This window comes from Lagopus leucura, unplaced genomic scaffold, assembly GCF_019238085.1.
Source record: "Lagopus leucura isolate 7727_CA_CO unplaced genomic scaffold, USGS_WTPT01 Super-Scaffold_739, whole genome shotgun sequence".
Classification (NCBI taxonomy): Eukaryota; Metazoa; Chordata; class Aves; order Galliformes; family Phasianidae; genus Lagopus; species Lagopus leucura.
In genome coordinates, this window is record NW_024962255.1 from 14386545 (window position 1) to 14402011 (window position 15467).

The window sequence follows — 15467 nt, forward strand, 5'->3', positions numbered from 1 at the left end:
TCACAGACCTTCAGCCCCCTTTTAAAGGAAAAGAGGGAAAAAGGCACATAGCTCTGCCTTTCATTCGGCCACAATACACCTGTAAACAAAAGTCAACAAAAACAGCCATAAGATTGACACAGTACTCTGTACTGCAATACACAAGCAAGTTAGTAATTTAAAAATAAAAAAAAGAGAGAGATTCAATATTGGTCATCACAGGAAATAGCAGACTCGCCTGTTTTATTCAAATTGTTACTTTAGAAGTGCTGATTTCTTAAGTGTAGTTTAAGTATGCATTTTTGCAGAGAGGTCCATAAGAAAAAAAAATAATCCTGTTCCTCTCTACCCTCAACCTTTCCTTCTCACTCTGTGCTGCTGTTTGCCATACCCTCAACAGTACTGAAACAGTTCAGGATTGCACTGTGTGAAAGGGAACATCAAAATGCTCCCGGTTATGAGATAAATGATTTCACTTCATTCCCCATCTATGTTCTAATCACAGAGCATAGCAAAGTGTAACTGTGTACAGTTATTTTTTTTCCCCCAAGGTAGATTTATTTATAGACTGCATTTCTGCTGTATTTCAATATTTGTTACAGAGAGCTGTAAAACACCTTCATATCAAATTTTGGAAACGAATACTGACATTTGTCTATGGAAGGAGTTTATCCATCCTCATTTTTCACATTATTTCTACTTCATATTTCGTTAAAGTAATTAGAAATTAAAAAACAAAACAAAATTACACAAACTGGTGGTTTGGTTTTTTCCCCTCCAAATATTACTTTTGGCCAGTGCACTACTTCCTATGACCAGATCAAGGGGTTTACATTATTGATTCTATATTCACACTTATAAAAAGAGTAGAAACTAGCTCCAAGCAGCACACAGGCCTTAGAAGTGGTTCCAAACAGGTCCATCAGCATACTACAACTTAAATATCATACACATGGATATCTTAACTCCAGTAACAGCCATGTTTCATTACAGAATCCATCTCAACTTTTTTTCTGCTTTACTTTCCAGAATTTATAAGTAAGTATAAACAACTTACTTAGTTAATTCAAGGCCTCATTACCAACTGAGCACTGAGTTTTCTCTGTTACCCCCTCAACCTGCTACTATAAGATAAGCCTACAGAGCTCATTAAAACAAACACCACTAGCTAGGGATATACAGAAAACATAAGTGAACAGATCATAATTCAGAATAAAACAATACCTCTTCTTATTACTTCCGCTCTCTTTTAGCCATTTAGAACACCTGTTAATAGTCCTGCACAGCTTATTTTTAAGCATACTCAAAAGAAGAAACAACACCATTTCCATACCATGGTAACTTCTCTATTTTGTCTCATTCCAGTTTCCTAGTGAAAAATGAAAACTCACTTGGAAGGGATGGAAGGGACTTTTTTTTTTTTTTTTTGTCCTATTCACTAGCCTATTTATTTTCTAATCCGTCCCCTAATTCTCAATGAAAGCATATAGGATCAGTAAACAATCTGGGTTTAACAAGAATCTTCAAGGACATCTGTCCTTCCTCTTCACTTTATTTTAGCCCAGAATATTTTTTTGATTCAGTACATACATAAAAAAGCCCTCAAACCATTGAATGTTCACAAATGATTGCAGGAATTCACAGTAGAGAAGATAGGACCAGAAGAAAGATCAAAGAAATAGGCTGTAGGTTCCAGATCTACAGCCAAGTTCTTCAAAGCTGTCAGTGACAAATGAATCCACCACCACAACAAATCTCATACACAGCCTTTTGCTTAGTTACCTCCTAGTGAGAAGCAGTATAGCCTAATGAATGTTGACAGAAATCTAAGTGGCTTTGAGCCAAAGAGCAGACCTCTCCCTCACAGTTAACAATGTACAAACAAGAGTTACGGTACCAACCTCTTTTATGAATTGTTCTGATGCTTGCTCGTGAAAAGCATTTAAGAAAATAGACATAATTACTTTCTTTACATTAAGAGATTATTTTCTCTTTATTTGTTGCACCAAATTTTTGTTCCTCTCCTACTTTGGAAATGTGCCTTGCTTAGTGACATGCATTAACTGTTGTACAAGTGCTGCTGTTGTTGGTACTCTGTTGCTTCTGCAAATGAGGACTTCAGATTTACTCAACTATTTGAAAGAAGCAAGAACAAAATTACTTGACCAAGAAAGAGATAGCAGATACAGGGAAATGAGCAAACAAGGACATTAATACTTTCCTCGTACAAGAAGAGAACTCCTCAAGTCATATAAAATATACGGAGTGTTTTTTGTTGCTGTTAATTTTTCTTCTCTTTCATCACTAGCCATATTTCCAGAACAGAAGCAGTAGCTAGCTTGAACTAATGAAAAAAACAGCTCTATTTAAAGGTATTACAGTTGTATGCAGTAAGTGGTACAAAAGGTTGAAGAGTCAGCACCTATATTCCCAAATATACAGAAAAACAAAACAGAAAACACACACAAAACAAAGAATTCAAACAGAATCCCAGAAACATTTAAACAAGTTTCTTTCGTCACACAAAAATATTCACTTCACAAGGAACAGATAAACAATGAAAAGAGAAGGAATTCTGATGGGGAAGAAGGAACTGGTACAAATCAGTTGGACCAGAAACACCCCCAGAATAAATAACAAAAGACTATCATGGACTTTGCCCCTGGGCATTGAACCCAATCATTACCGAGATGCAAACAAACTGGCAATGTGCTATCTAGCAAAGGTTTAACCTCGTATTGTTGCATGCATTTGTTTTTCTCCTCCAACTGATCCTGTAGTAAATGCACTGGGACCTCTAGCACAGAATTTGTAATCTAGCAAACAAAATTAAGGACCTATCACGTGATGACTTTTGTTAGGAAGCATCCATTCAAAGAGTGCTTTGAACTTACAGAATAAAAACTCCATTAAACAACTATGAAATACCACAGTATACTGTTCTAGCAATACAGAACACTTTCTAATAGATATGGAAAATAAAGAAATAGTAAGATTTTTTTGTATTGAAGCTAAATGTAGAGAAACAACAAGTATATAAAGGATTTTAGACTGTTGAGATCTCGAGACAAGTAAGTAAAGAAAAACCACCTTGAAAGGAGAAGCTGCTGAAATGAAAGAAATGTGCAAGGAGGGGCGCAGCCACAAGATAGGAGCTTCAGCGCCTGCACTGTCAAAACTTGAACAGTAACACAGGCTGAACTTCTGCAAGACAAAGACTCACATGTATATACATAATTCCCATGATATGAACAATAGCTTTGTGGTGTCATACACAGATACAAAGTGGGAAAAAAAAATCCAGATGGGGATCTTATACAATAGAAGCCTGCTGTTTGGTTTACTTCTGGATCAACTTAAGTTCTAGGCGAGTTCTAGCTTAATTTATAGCATGTACAAAAGATTCATGTGGAAGTCCATACATAATTTTGGTGGAACACTGCAATTACAATTCAGTAAGCCTTACAGAATACAAAAAAGATTAAGTGGAAACAAAATAAGTTTGGCAACAATTACTGTCCTATAAAAAAAGGAAGGTATTAAATATACTAAGTAAATTAAGGTTCCTCATTCCAAAAATCTGGCTGTTAGAACACTTAATAAAGCATACACAGTGGAAATAAAATCATGACCTCATGAAAACAACTTTGTCTTCAAATGAGACGTGTTTCTAGAAAAAATGAAACAGGTCAAACTAGTTTTATCTTACAGTAAAGAGAGTATCAAATCTGCAGTACTACAAATCAATAGCTTAATTATTTGAACAATTCAGTTGCTTTTTTCTGGTTTTGTTTGTTACTCCCCAGCTTCTAAAAACCCAGACAGAAAGTTCTTATCATAGTCAAAACAACTTCCCTTCAAGCAGAAAGGTCTTGCCATGCTTTAAAAACAGAACATACATAAATGCATAGATTGTATTTTTTAAAAAATTATACTAAAATATAGATGGAAAGCCATACATTGAGTTTTGCTGAAGGCTATCAGGGTAGACAACTCAGATTTTTACAGCATATTTCCTTTACACAATGTACTCTTTTTAAATTGTTCTTTTCCCCTGCAAGATGTGACAGACAGACCTTAAAAAAGTTTTATGTTCATGTATACAGAGTAAAAAAACAATAGCATTATCTCAGTTTCTATTTGAAATACAGATTAGTTAAAATGCAGTTAGCAAAAAAATTCATGAAGTTGAAAAACTGAGTGGCAGACAACAAATATCTGCTTCTTTTTGCAAAACAGAATAATTGATTTTCCCTCTCAAGTAACAGGAGGACCACACTGACTCATCTGTAAAGATGAGATTAGTTCAAGACAAAAGAAAAGCATCACAAACTGAACAAATTCATTTCACTTACCAAAAAAGTAGGTAATTTTGTACTACAAACTACATTTTCAGCAGATTGCTGACAAAGCAGAAGCTATGTAGTGGTTTAAGGCTGTGCTCTTCCCAGCCTTTCCAACTGTCAAGTGTCTAGACAAATAAGAAGTAATGCAAGCAGTCAACTGCCTGCACAAAGGATTTGAGATCTTTCCCTCTGTGGTTTGTAAATGTCATTTTCCGAACATTACTCGCTCAACAGTTAGGCCTTTTTTTCACTTCAGTTCATGAACAGTTTTAGTCACTGTTATTAAAAAAGTCAACAAGTTTCAGTGACTGCCTCAAAGAACTCAAAACAAGCACAATAAATGGAGATTTAACACTCAGAGCATAAAATTATCTTCTGGTAAATTTGTGAAAATATGACAGTCTCAGTAAGTTTACTGACAATATTTTTAACTATTTTAAACATGATTTGTGCAAATTTCAAATGACAACTGGGCTTCAGCGATATCTCAAATTCTCAGCCTTGTTAGAGTGATTACTTGCAGTACGCTAGAATTGGGCAGAAAGGGCAAAGTACAAAAGACAGCAGTCAGACATCAGCTACAAAGAAGAGAGGGAAGCACAAATAAAATCCCAGGGGGAAAAAAATAATTTATTTGGTGCGATTTTTATTTTTGCGGAGGTGTATTTTGGGCTGACTAATGTGGATGAAGCAATGGTTTCCCCATCTAATGACATTTAGCCTCCAACCTGCAAAAGGATATAAATACAACTGAAGAAAACAAGATCTGCATCTTCTTTATACCTAGGAATAAACAGCCACTAGCAGTTCTCTCATGTATGTCCCATTATTTTGGACCCCATTCTCGCTAGAGACAAACTTCTTCGGTCACCTTTCAGTCCTTCATTCTATAGGAAAATGGAACAGTCTGCTTTCTAGTCTTTTAAGGGAGCCCCTTGTCTAGAAAAGGAATGAAAGGCACTGTGGAGAAGTGCTGAAGAACTGACTGCTTGCTCACATATGTTTAGTCTCTTAGCCACAGCAGAAGCCAATACTGTTCTCTGGACTGCGCCCAGCAGGTATTCAGCTGTAGCTTGTACCTGTGATGTGATCATGCCTGCAAAGAGGAAAGGCATAAAGATTGCACCAGGAAGGTTCAAGCTAACAGTACCATTATGTGACACTGAAAATCACCACAGGAACACTAACGATTCAAATAATCTGATGTGTCTTCAGGTTTTACAGAAGTGTAGGGGCAACAGAACACACTACCAATTTTTACAGATGAAGCAGCACACGGCACAATAACATAAAAAGTAAAGATCCAGAAGGATGCAGCGTATTCAAATACAGACCTGTGGAACCCACAGGTTTCATAGCTGTACCATTAGCTTTGTAGACATGAAACTCTAGTGCTATGTCAGCATTCAAGCAGAGAAATGTTTGCTGAAAGTGGTGGCTTTTTGTTTTTAATTTTTATTTTTGGAAGGGCACCACAGTAGAAAAAAATCAAAAAGCCTAGAAGTACTTACCAGTTTGCCTAGTATCTCTATCTCATTTTGCAAGACATGCTAATCCTCAGGTAAGGGTCAATTTCTAAGTAACAAGTTTAAACTCACACTCTGCAGCTCTGGAATACACGGTATTTCTCACCATCTCTGCAAAAACAGTGCAGAATGCACACGATAGAACAGCTGCTGCGTTCCACACCAGTGATGGCTGCATTTCAATGGTGGATTAAGTGGTCCAAGACCAGCCTTACCCAACTCACAAGGGTACGGTGAAGACTGTTTAAAAAGCCATGGAATTAAGAAATATACTAAGTATCTTCATTAACACTAGCATAGTCAAGCTGGGTAGCATACTTAAGACCCAGAACTTGAAAACTACAGTTAGAAATTATCCTCTGTCCTGCTGTTATACTGCAATGTATTTTAATTTGCATTTTATTGTACTAGCACACACCTTTTGGGCAGGAATCTTATTTTCTTAAATTTTTCTGTTGTCACATAATCCTACGGTGCCTTAAAAAATCCTAAACAACGGTGAAAACCAGATTCACCACTCTTCTCACTACATACAGAATACATCATCCTCCCTTTAAATTACAATAGGAAGTTGTAATCAGTAGCATTTAGGACATTTAGCTGAGAAGATTCCTTAGACAATTTTGTTTAGAGTTTCATTGCTGCTTTAAGATTAGAGGGATAACAAATCTATATTTCAACAACTGTTCCTCAAACTTTCAAACTGATCAAAAAACACAGCAAAACAAAGCTGCAGAACACCTATGAACACCTAAACTTCTTTCTAACTATTTCCACTAAGAAATACTGTATTTTAAGACAGAAACCAAAACACATTCCTTCTATGTAGCAATTCTTCAGCTGAAACAGTTCTCTTAGCTAAAGAACATAAAAACCAGAAATATTAAAATGTAGAAAATGCTTTGGACTAACATCTTCTTAAGCTTTAATCACAAATAATTACCTCTTCTTCTACTAATGAGCAAGGCAAAATGGAAAGTAATTTAGACAATTCATTCAGGGTAATAGCTTTGTGAGCTAATATTACTGCTGAGAGATCCATTCTCAATCTCCCGGAGTACAATAACAGAGCAGCACCAAGTTTTTCACTTCAGGGAGCTTTCCTATCCTATGCAAATATAAACACAAATCACATTATCTATTGATAAAAACAACAAAGCATGTTAAATAAAGTTTTACATATTACAGTTTCTTACAACAATCAACAGCTCCCTGGATCACAAATGTAAATGAAACACTTCACTTACTGAAATCAATGAGAAACCTTCCAAATCCTTGCCTTTGGTATTGGGGCATGATCATTATGCAGGAGACATTGTACTTCTGCTGGCAAAGCTTTTCCTGAGGGAAGGAGAAACAGATCAAGTATGTCAAAGCACTGCTGAAGTGGGCAATTGCCTGCACCTGCCACTATCCTTTCAAAATATCCCAATAAGGTGAACAGATGCTTGAGGTCAGTACCAAAGTCGAGAAATTCAATGTTAATATTTAATTATAAGAAGGAAGTATCAATCAAACATACCCTTCAAAATATTTATTTTTACTGGTTAGCTATTCAGCACCTTGAAAATTAGATACGTCGTCTAAACAGCATAATGAAGGTTAAGCACTGTAAAGGAGGAGGATGGGGAAGAGGAAAATATTTTCATGCATCACTGACCTCTCTCTCAAGGATATAAAAGGGGAAAATAATATCCATATGCAAGGCGAAGTTATATTTCCTGCAATGACTACACTAACTGCTTGCTGGTTTCCATCTTTTTGTTGTCTTTGAGTGAAAAGTGGCAAGGAACACACCCTATTATCCACAGAACCAAGCTGTACTAACTTTTTCAGAGCTAAAAGCTTCTCACCTGAACCCAAATGAAGGCAGAATGCTCAAAATTCAAAGCTCTTTCAGACAAAATGAAGTCACATGACATTAAGACAATGCAGGCAAGTATTACACCAACTGCTAAACACAATGGAAGGAAGATTTATAACCAGGAAGCTCTTCTAACAATATAGTTTTTAGGTTTTATGTTCTTTAGACTCTATTTGATTAAGAGTCTTAAATCTTTGTTGCCTTTAAGAGATTACAGAGAAAACAAGAAATCAGCACTTAGTAGCTTTAGGGAAGACCAATTCAAGACAATGAGATACAAGAAATCGGGGCAAGCACACAGATAGCTCAAAATACCACCTATTATTTCAGCCTCCACACAAAAGACGACACCAGATAAGTGATCACACTGACAAAACCACATTCCAGCAATGTTGGTTTCCAAACATTTCTTCAGGTGTGAAATTGGATACAAATGCTTTATTTTAGAAGCTTTCTTATTTTCTATGGTAACATGAATCTGAAAGTATTATTTTCTCTGAAAAAGCTTATAAACTCTGTTCAGGATCCTAAACTCTCAAGACTGTTGATAGTACTAAGAACACATCCAGCCAATACATTTGGACTCAGGGAAGAAAAGCAGCACTGTTTTTCCCAGCAGGTACACACACACAAACACATGCTTTAAGAAGAAGAGGGGGCACATGCAAATGATTTCAGTATTGAAGAGGAATTCAAGATGGCAGAGTTTTGTCTTGAATTATGGTAGCAAAAACATTTGCAGTCACCAAAACCAACAAATGAATGAATGAACCCTCTACAAAGGTAGAGCTGGAGAACAAAATGCATTCTTGCTGAATGTTTGAAGAAATATCAGGAGAGATTCATCTGGACATATGCCGTATCTATGCCTACTAGGAAATATCTTACAGTATCAGAGTTGACTTGTTTGGATGTCACAAGAACGTACAGCTAACATAAGAGAGTACACTAGAAATTGTTACTTCAATCAGCAATTTTGAAGAACAGCAAAACATCCCAAGAGATAACTACACAGCATGCAGGTACTCTGATGCAATTTTTAGACTTCTTAAAAAAAAATTTCAAATCTATTCTTAAAGAAAGTAAACAATACACTGAGAGTGGTGGTGATACTAGAGACAAGAAGTACGGATTTTCTAACTATATACCAAGTAATCAAATTTCTTACAGTCAGATTGTCAATTAGATGCTTTTCTTGTTGCAAGCATATCTAATTATCTTTCACCACTATTTTTGTTACCATTTGTCAAGACAGGACACAGGAGTACTATTTTTGTTTATAGCAGCGAATATTCCTTTAAAATTCAAAGCGATGTCACAAGAAAAGCCATCCAATCTAAGGAAGATATCCACAATCAAGTTAGGCGTTGTGTTCTTACGTTCTGTGTGCTAAGTAACTGTATTAGATTGGTCTACATAAGAGAGAAACAAAGATGAACACAGTTGGGCCATTCATGTTTAACTTGGCAAGCTGAACCGCTAGCAGCATAGCCATTAAAACACATGGAAATCAACGTAATTCCAAACATCCAGCATTTTATGAACTTAGATTTAGTAGGCAATGGCAAATCTGATAGGGGAAAAAGCAGATCTAATTTCCAGCTGCACAAGTACAAATCACAACGCATTCTGAAAAGAAATGTACATGGCTGAATGTACATAGAATTTCTCAGTTTGCAGCAGTCTTTGAGAAAAGACAGTACTAGTACATTTGAGATCAATCACATTTCATTTCAGATTTACAGAGAGGATTTTAAGTTTCTGAATCAATTTCTTCTTTGCTGTTGACACAATATTAAGGTAGTGAGAAATTAGAAATGTTTTAAAATACAAATGTTCATATTTTACCTTAGAGAAATATCCAACTAAATGGCATCCTTTCTCATCATTTTTTGTAAGAACATAGAAGAGGAATGGTTCAACATCATAATACAAGGTTTTGTGGTCCAGAAAGAGCTTAGCTAACAAACAAAGGTTCTGACAATAAATTTTGCTCACGTTTCCATCAACCTAGAAAGCAAGACAGAGGCAGTTACTTCCAAAGTCATCAACACGTTATGACAAAATAGCTTCTTGAATCACTCATGTGCTAGGTGGAAACATGGAAAAGATTACAAGAGGGAAAAAAAAAAAAGGTTCAGGAGAGATGTCCCCGCTTTTTGTTAAATAAGAATTTTCCAACTAGTCCTGATTACTTTACATGTATCAGTATTATCTCAGGATCTGGCTTTGCTAAACAAAGTTACTTCACTTTGTAAGTCAGATTTATCTCTTTAACTTACTTCCAGAAACTGAGTGAACAAGACTGGCAGACAACAAAAGCGTATTACTGAAAACTACACTGAACTGTGATTTGGTAAAAGGCTATGGTATCCAACACACACACAACAATAAAAAACAATGAAGTGCATTATGTTGAATCGCTTAGGCGTTAGGCCAGTGAACGAGCTGCCAATTTGTTATCAATCATAGCCATGTTTTGGATAAATTAAACAAGGCAAAAACTCTATGCTAGACTAAAACCCTATTGAGCTTGAGAAGTAAAATTTGAGACTAAGTACTACAATTAGTCTAGGTATGTTATGAGTGTAAAGAGTCAAGCTGTGATGCAGACAGCTATAGAAAAGCTAGACATACATACAGATCTCCTAGATCAATTAGTTACTCTGAAAAGGAAGGTTCAAAGGCAAGTCTTTTTGAAATAATGTTAATGGAAGTGTTTGCTTGTACTGATGTTCTTTGATAAAGTCACTATTTATATTTCATTCACAGAGCCAGCCATGCAGTATGCACACAGTACTAAAATGGAACCACATTTTATTCTGTTTCTAGTAAGAAACCTAGTTATAAATGAGTAAATCTCAACCTTTTGTATATTTTTCAAAGTGACTTCAGTAACATACTTGTGTTATCAGAATTAAAAAGAAAAAAATGCCAACACATTTAATACACAACTACAACTAATGTAGGCATTAGAATATACTTGCATATAGCACTTGAGAACATTATCAACTAGATTAAACTCTCATACAACTCACTCCATTGTCCAAAGGTTTTCTTTCTTTTCCCCCCTTTTTTTTCCACCCTTAGTAGCAAGTTTGAAAAGGAGAACATCAAGTAAAAATCATCTGTGGGTAAGCCACAAGTTTGAAAATACAATTATATAAGCTATCTTTTTCAGAAAGAACATTTGTACAAAAAAATAAAAGTACTCTTTAAATTCCAGGCAACTACAGCTTGTTCATCAGCTTTAAATACAAATAGGAAGAAAAACAAAACCAAAACTTCAAAAGGAAGCATCTGTCAAAGTTTCTTGGCTAAAACATAGCAGTAAACTATGTCAAAGCCTTCTCTCAAATCTGGCAAAGTCATGCTCTTAGCAGAGGTACGTAAGTCTTAAATGCCAAACTCATTTATCTCTCTCTAGAAAACAGAGCACAAGGGAACCACAAACTCTTCATTCTGTCAAATACAAAATGGGTGCAGAGTTCCTAAAGTACCTACGAGAAAGGACATCAGCTGATGATTAAGTTTCAACAGAATAATAATTTTCTTCAGAATAATAACTTAAGCTAACCTTCAAAATAAGAAAGACTATTTCATATGTGTTTATTGAAGTACCTGAAACTGAGAAAGGGGATAAGAGCAGTAGAGAAAGTCTGAACATTTCTTTCACGTGCACTTTGTTTTCCATGTGTTTTTTAGATGTACAGTTTCCTCCACACTGAGATGTATTTACTTTATGTTCTAAACAAGTTTTTACTCACAGCTTACCAGTAGTTTATTAATGAAAAAAACCTGAAAAGCAGAATTTGCCTATGGTTGTATGCTGCACAGATCTTAACAGCTGCTAACAGAGCAAAGGCTAATTATTTGGAGCTGACAGAACAAGTCTGGTTCTTAATAGAAAAAGAATTAAGCTTGTTATAACTTAAGCCTTCTGCTGGCTCATCTACAGTCCTCAGAACAATTACTCAACTTAGGAAGGAAACAATCCTGATGCAGATTGCTATTTTCTTTAACAGCACAAAACCAAACAAGTTAATTACACAAATATTAAGATTTTTTTTTTTAAGTTAAGAATTCCAAAACTGCATTTCACATTGTTTCATTAGACAATGGCAATTACCTAGCACGACAGACATTTACACATCATGAAAACATAAAATTAAAGTAGAATCTATAGTACTTGCAATTAAAAAGGATTCAGCATAACATACACACCCAGATATACAGCTGTTTAGAAAAACTCTCAAAAGAAGTCAGAGCACTGTTGACAGTCTGTTCTGTTAGCACCACTGGTAATGATTACTGAGAAACAGCCAAGAGGAAAATGCGCAGCTTTAATAACTGCAGGCATGCTATCTCATATACAAGGTTCCTGTTGTCTAGGCTACTCTTAAAACTCAAATGCATTTACAGTAGAAGTCTCCCAGTATATATTAATAATATTAATTTAATTAACATTAATGTTAATTAATATTGATATATCAAATATTAAATTAATATTAAATAATATTAATATTAATTAATATTTAAATTATAGAAGACCATGCACTCATAAGCTCAATTCTGTAATTTCTAAATTAAAGGCAGTTTGTTGTGGCTGATGTTGGACTAAACCTCCGTCACTCAACCAGGACATTTAATTCTCAAACATCCAGAAGGAAGGCAAAAGCACTTAAGTAGCTAGTATTTGTAATTCAAGAACAGTACATAATAAACATCACTGCATACAGAGATATCTACATTATGTTTAGTACTCTACATTCAAAATGCTCAAATAGCCAGAAATGAAAGGGCGAAAGGCACTTCTGCTGAGATGGAAAGGTAATCCAGTATATGGCTTCCACTGCAGTTTCCATCTAAAATACATGCTACACAAATATCTTAAAAGGTAGAGTAATTCATGAAGTACAAATAAAGAAAATTAGCCATGATTGAATATGGCAGGGTGGAACAGAACAGGGAAGATGGACTTGTTTTTACAGTGTGATAGGAAACTCCAAGGAAGTGTTCAAGTATGCTGAAGTTTCCACAACCACCACTCTAGAACCAGTCTGTAATGTCTACTGATCAGTTAACTTCAGAAATTTAGATTTCGATGTACCTACCTCAAACACTGACAGGTCATTTCTTCTGTAGATTTCATTGGCTGGAGGATGAAACCAGCCACACTTCTTTGAATGCCTTAACAAAATGTTTTTACTTTTCATGTATTTAAGACAGAATTCACACAGGTAAAGCTTTGGTAGTCTGTATAAAAATTAGAAAGATATTTTATAAAAAATAATGAAATCCTGTACACAGAAAAGTTACCTCAAACTGACAAGCCCCTCCCCATTTTAATATAAAGTACCTCAAGTAAATACTGCAGAAGTTTAAGTAAACAAAATAATAAGAAGAAAAACATCACATTACAGGGAATGATTAACTATTTACATCAGCTATTAGAAAAGAAAGATGAGAGATCAACCACGGTAAAACTGATTCAACAGAGTTGGACTATGGTCAACTGCTTTATTGTACAGATCCCTATTACTTCCCCTTTCCCAGATTCCACAGAAGTTTTGGCTGTGATCTCCATCAAGTCTCCCATCAGGCAGACCGGAGTCATGTCTCCAGTTTCACCCTTTCCCTTCCAATAAACACAGAAGGGACACGCAGCACAACATAAAGCAATGTCCCTCACTTCGATTTTCCTTACTTTGGATATGGGAAAATCTTAAAGATTATTTTTGTCCCCACACTACTCCTAATATTTAGATGGGATAGCAACTTGTGATAGGATTTTACTCTCCCATCCCTTGCCTACCTTATCATTTTGTTGACCAAAGAAGCCTATCCAAACAATCCACATATAGATGAAAAGTCTCCCTTTCATCCATCTCCATGAGACAATGCATACTATGTGACTATTCTTCCACAGAGGATTCATTTGGGTGAGAAACAACTAACTCACATGACCAGTGTTAGACAATGCTGATAAGTGTTCTGCATACTAGAAACCACCCCTTACAGAGAGTTTTATGGCTTCAAACGTATGTTTAAAAAATAAGTAGAGCACTGGAAGACTGCTGCAAAAATTAGTCTACAAAGTTTTAGAACAGAGCAGAGACTCTGCTCAGAAGCTACCAGCACATCCTGGGATCATAGCCATGGTTTATACTAAGAAAGCTTATCAACACAAAAATAGTTTGAACTATTTGTTCCATTATGTAATTCCCCTGTGCTTACGGCCAAGAACCACACTGTCTCCTACAAATGCTACCCCATTGTTGTCTCATGCTAATGACTAACCATTTTGATGCCTCTATTTGTGATTAATTTACTTAACGAAGCAGGTATCTCACACACCACATGATACAAATTGAGAGATTAAAAGAAGAACTAAAATAAAAAGATAAAATAATAAATAACACTATAAAACCACTGGCAATAAGAACAAAAAAATGTACTTTAAACTTTTTTTTAGGCCATGTTTTTTGTATTATCAATTGAAAATATGTCCCTCATTTCCATTATGGAAAGAGAGCAACATCAAGGAATGAGAGAAAGAAGAGAAAAAGGCAGCTTACATCAATGTCATGCAAAAGCTTTTTGGAACAGAGCAGATAGCTTGGTTTCCTACTGCAGTAAACTACTTGATGAGTACACGGTTCTGTAAATTTCCACATGTGCCACAATGAATTAATAAAAAATGTATTTTCAGCACATGCAAAAATCAACAGGCATCTACCAAGCACTAGTTCATGCTTTCATCTGACTCTAAGGCATCCTGTGCCAGGCAGTCACTGGTGCCACACTTTGACTTATTTATCTAATATTTACAGACTTTCACAGGCCTCAAAAATGAAGAAATAAAAAATAAATGAACAAAAAGGAAGTTAACAACTTCTAGATAGCAAACAAAAGTAATTGCTTTAAGTGGCTACAGGCTGGACATACCTGGTTGCAAACTCTTTTAAAAGAAATACCAATATGTGTTGCAAAGCTAAAGTCTATGCAAAACTGGGAAGAAAATAAAATCAGTACTTCTAATGTAACCTTGAATAGAACTAGAAAAAGACAATGCAACTTCTTAGCTTCTCTTGTAATTACAAAAGAATATTTGCTCTTAAGAGTTATACAAATAAATTACAAACAATTACAGAAGAGTAAGAAAGTAAATTATATCATTAAAAACAGTAATACATGACAATCTTGACAACTCACTACCTTGCATATTCCTGTGGGTAAGGTGAAGAGTACCATGTCTGGATCTCATATTTTCCAAACTCTATCACCGAAGGGTATCGCCCACTTGTATCAGCAGTGTTTTTACACCCAATTTTCTGTCAGGTGCAACAAAAGCAAAATACTAGTTATAGAGAAAGTAAACAGAAACTTGTTATCAATTTCACCCAGTGAAAGTGTGACAATATTCAGACATAAATTCTTCCAGCCCACACGGACAGAGATGAAAGTTTGCCAACAGCTAGATATAAGAGATGATAATTCTTTTCAGTGTGCCAAACATGAAGCAAAAACAGTAGATAATAAATGGCCCAGAAGAGGCACAACTGCCTGAATCCCCTTTTCCTGCAGCACCTAGTGAGATGAGTTTTCTACCATCCTAATTCAAACTAAACAGTCATCATGACAAAGAAGAAAGGAGAGAGGATCAGCAAAACCTTTCTGGAGACCATGGTACTTGATCTTACAGTATCAATGGTATACTGAAACAGATTTCAGGTAACATACTAAAGTTGA

General features: G+C 35.5%; 1 protein-coding gene across 7 annotated transcripts in view; it reads right to left on the minus strand.

Annotated features, from left to right (window-relative positions):
* Positions 1–15467, minus strand: part of KAT6B (lysine acetyltransferase 6B) — a 91142-nt gene that overhangs the window by 15374 nt on the left and 60301 nt on the right. For all 7 annotated transcript variants that reach the window (XM_042862683.1, XM_042862681.1, XM_042862680.1 and 4 more), the window contains 4 exons: positions 14934–15049; positions 12830–12971; positions 9564–9725; positions 7099–7192 (listed from right to left, as the gene is read on the minus strand). In XM_042862683.1, coding sequence (XP_042718617.1) covers positions 7099–7192; positions 9564–9725; positions 12830–12971; positions 14934–15049 — 514 coding nt within the window. The remainder of the gene's footprint in view (positions 1–7098; positions 7193–9563; positions 9726–12829; positions 12972–14933; positions 15050–15467) is intronic.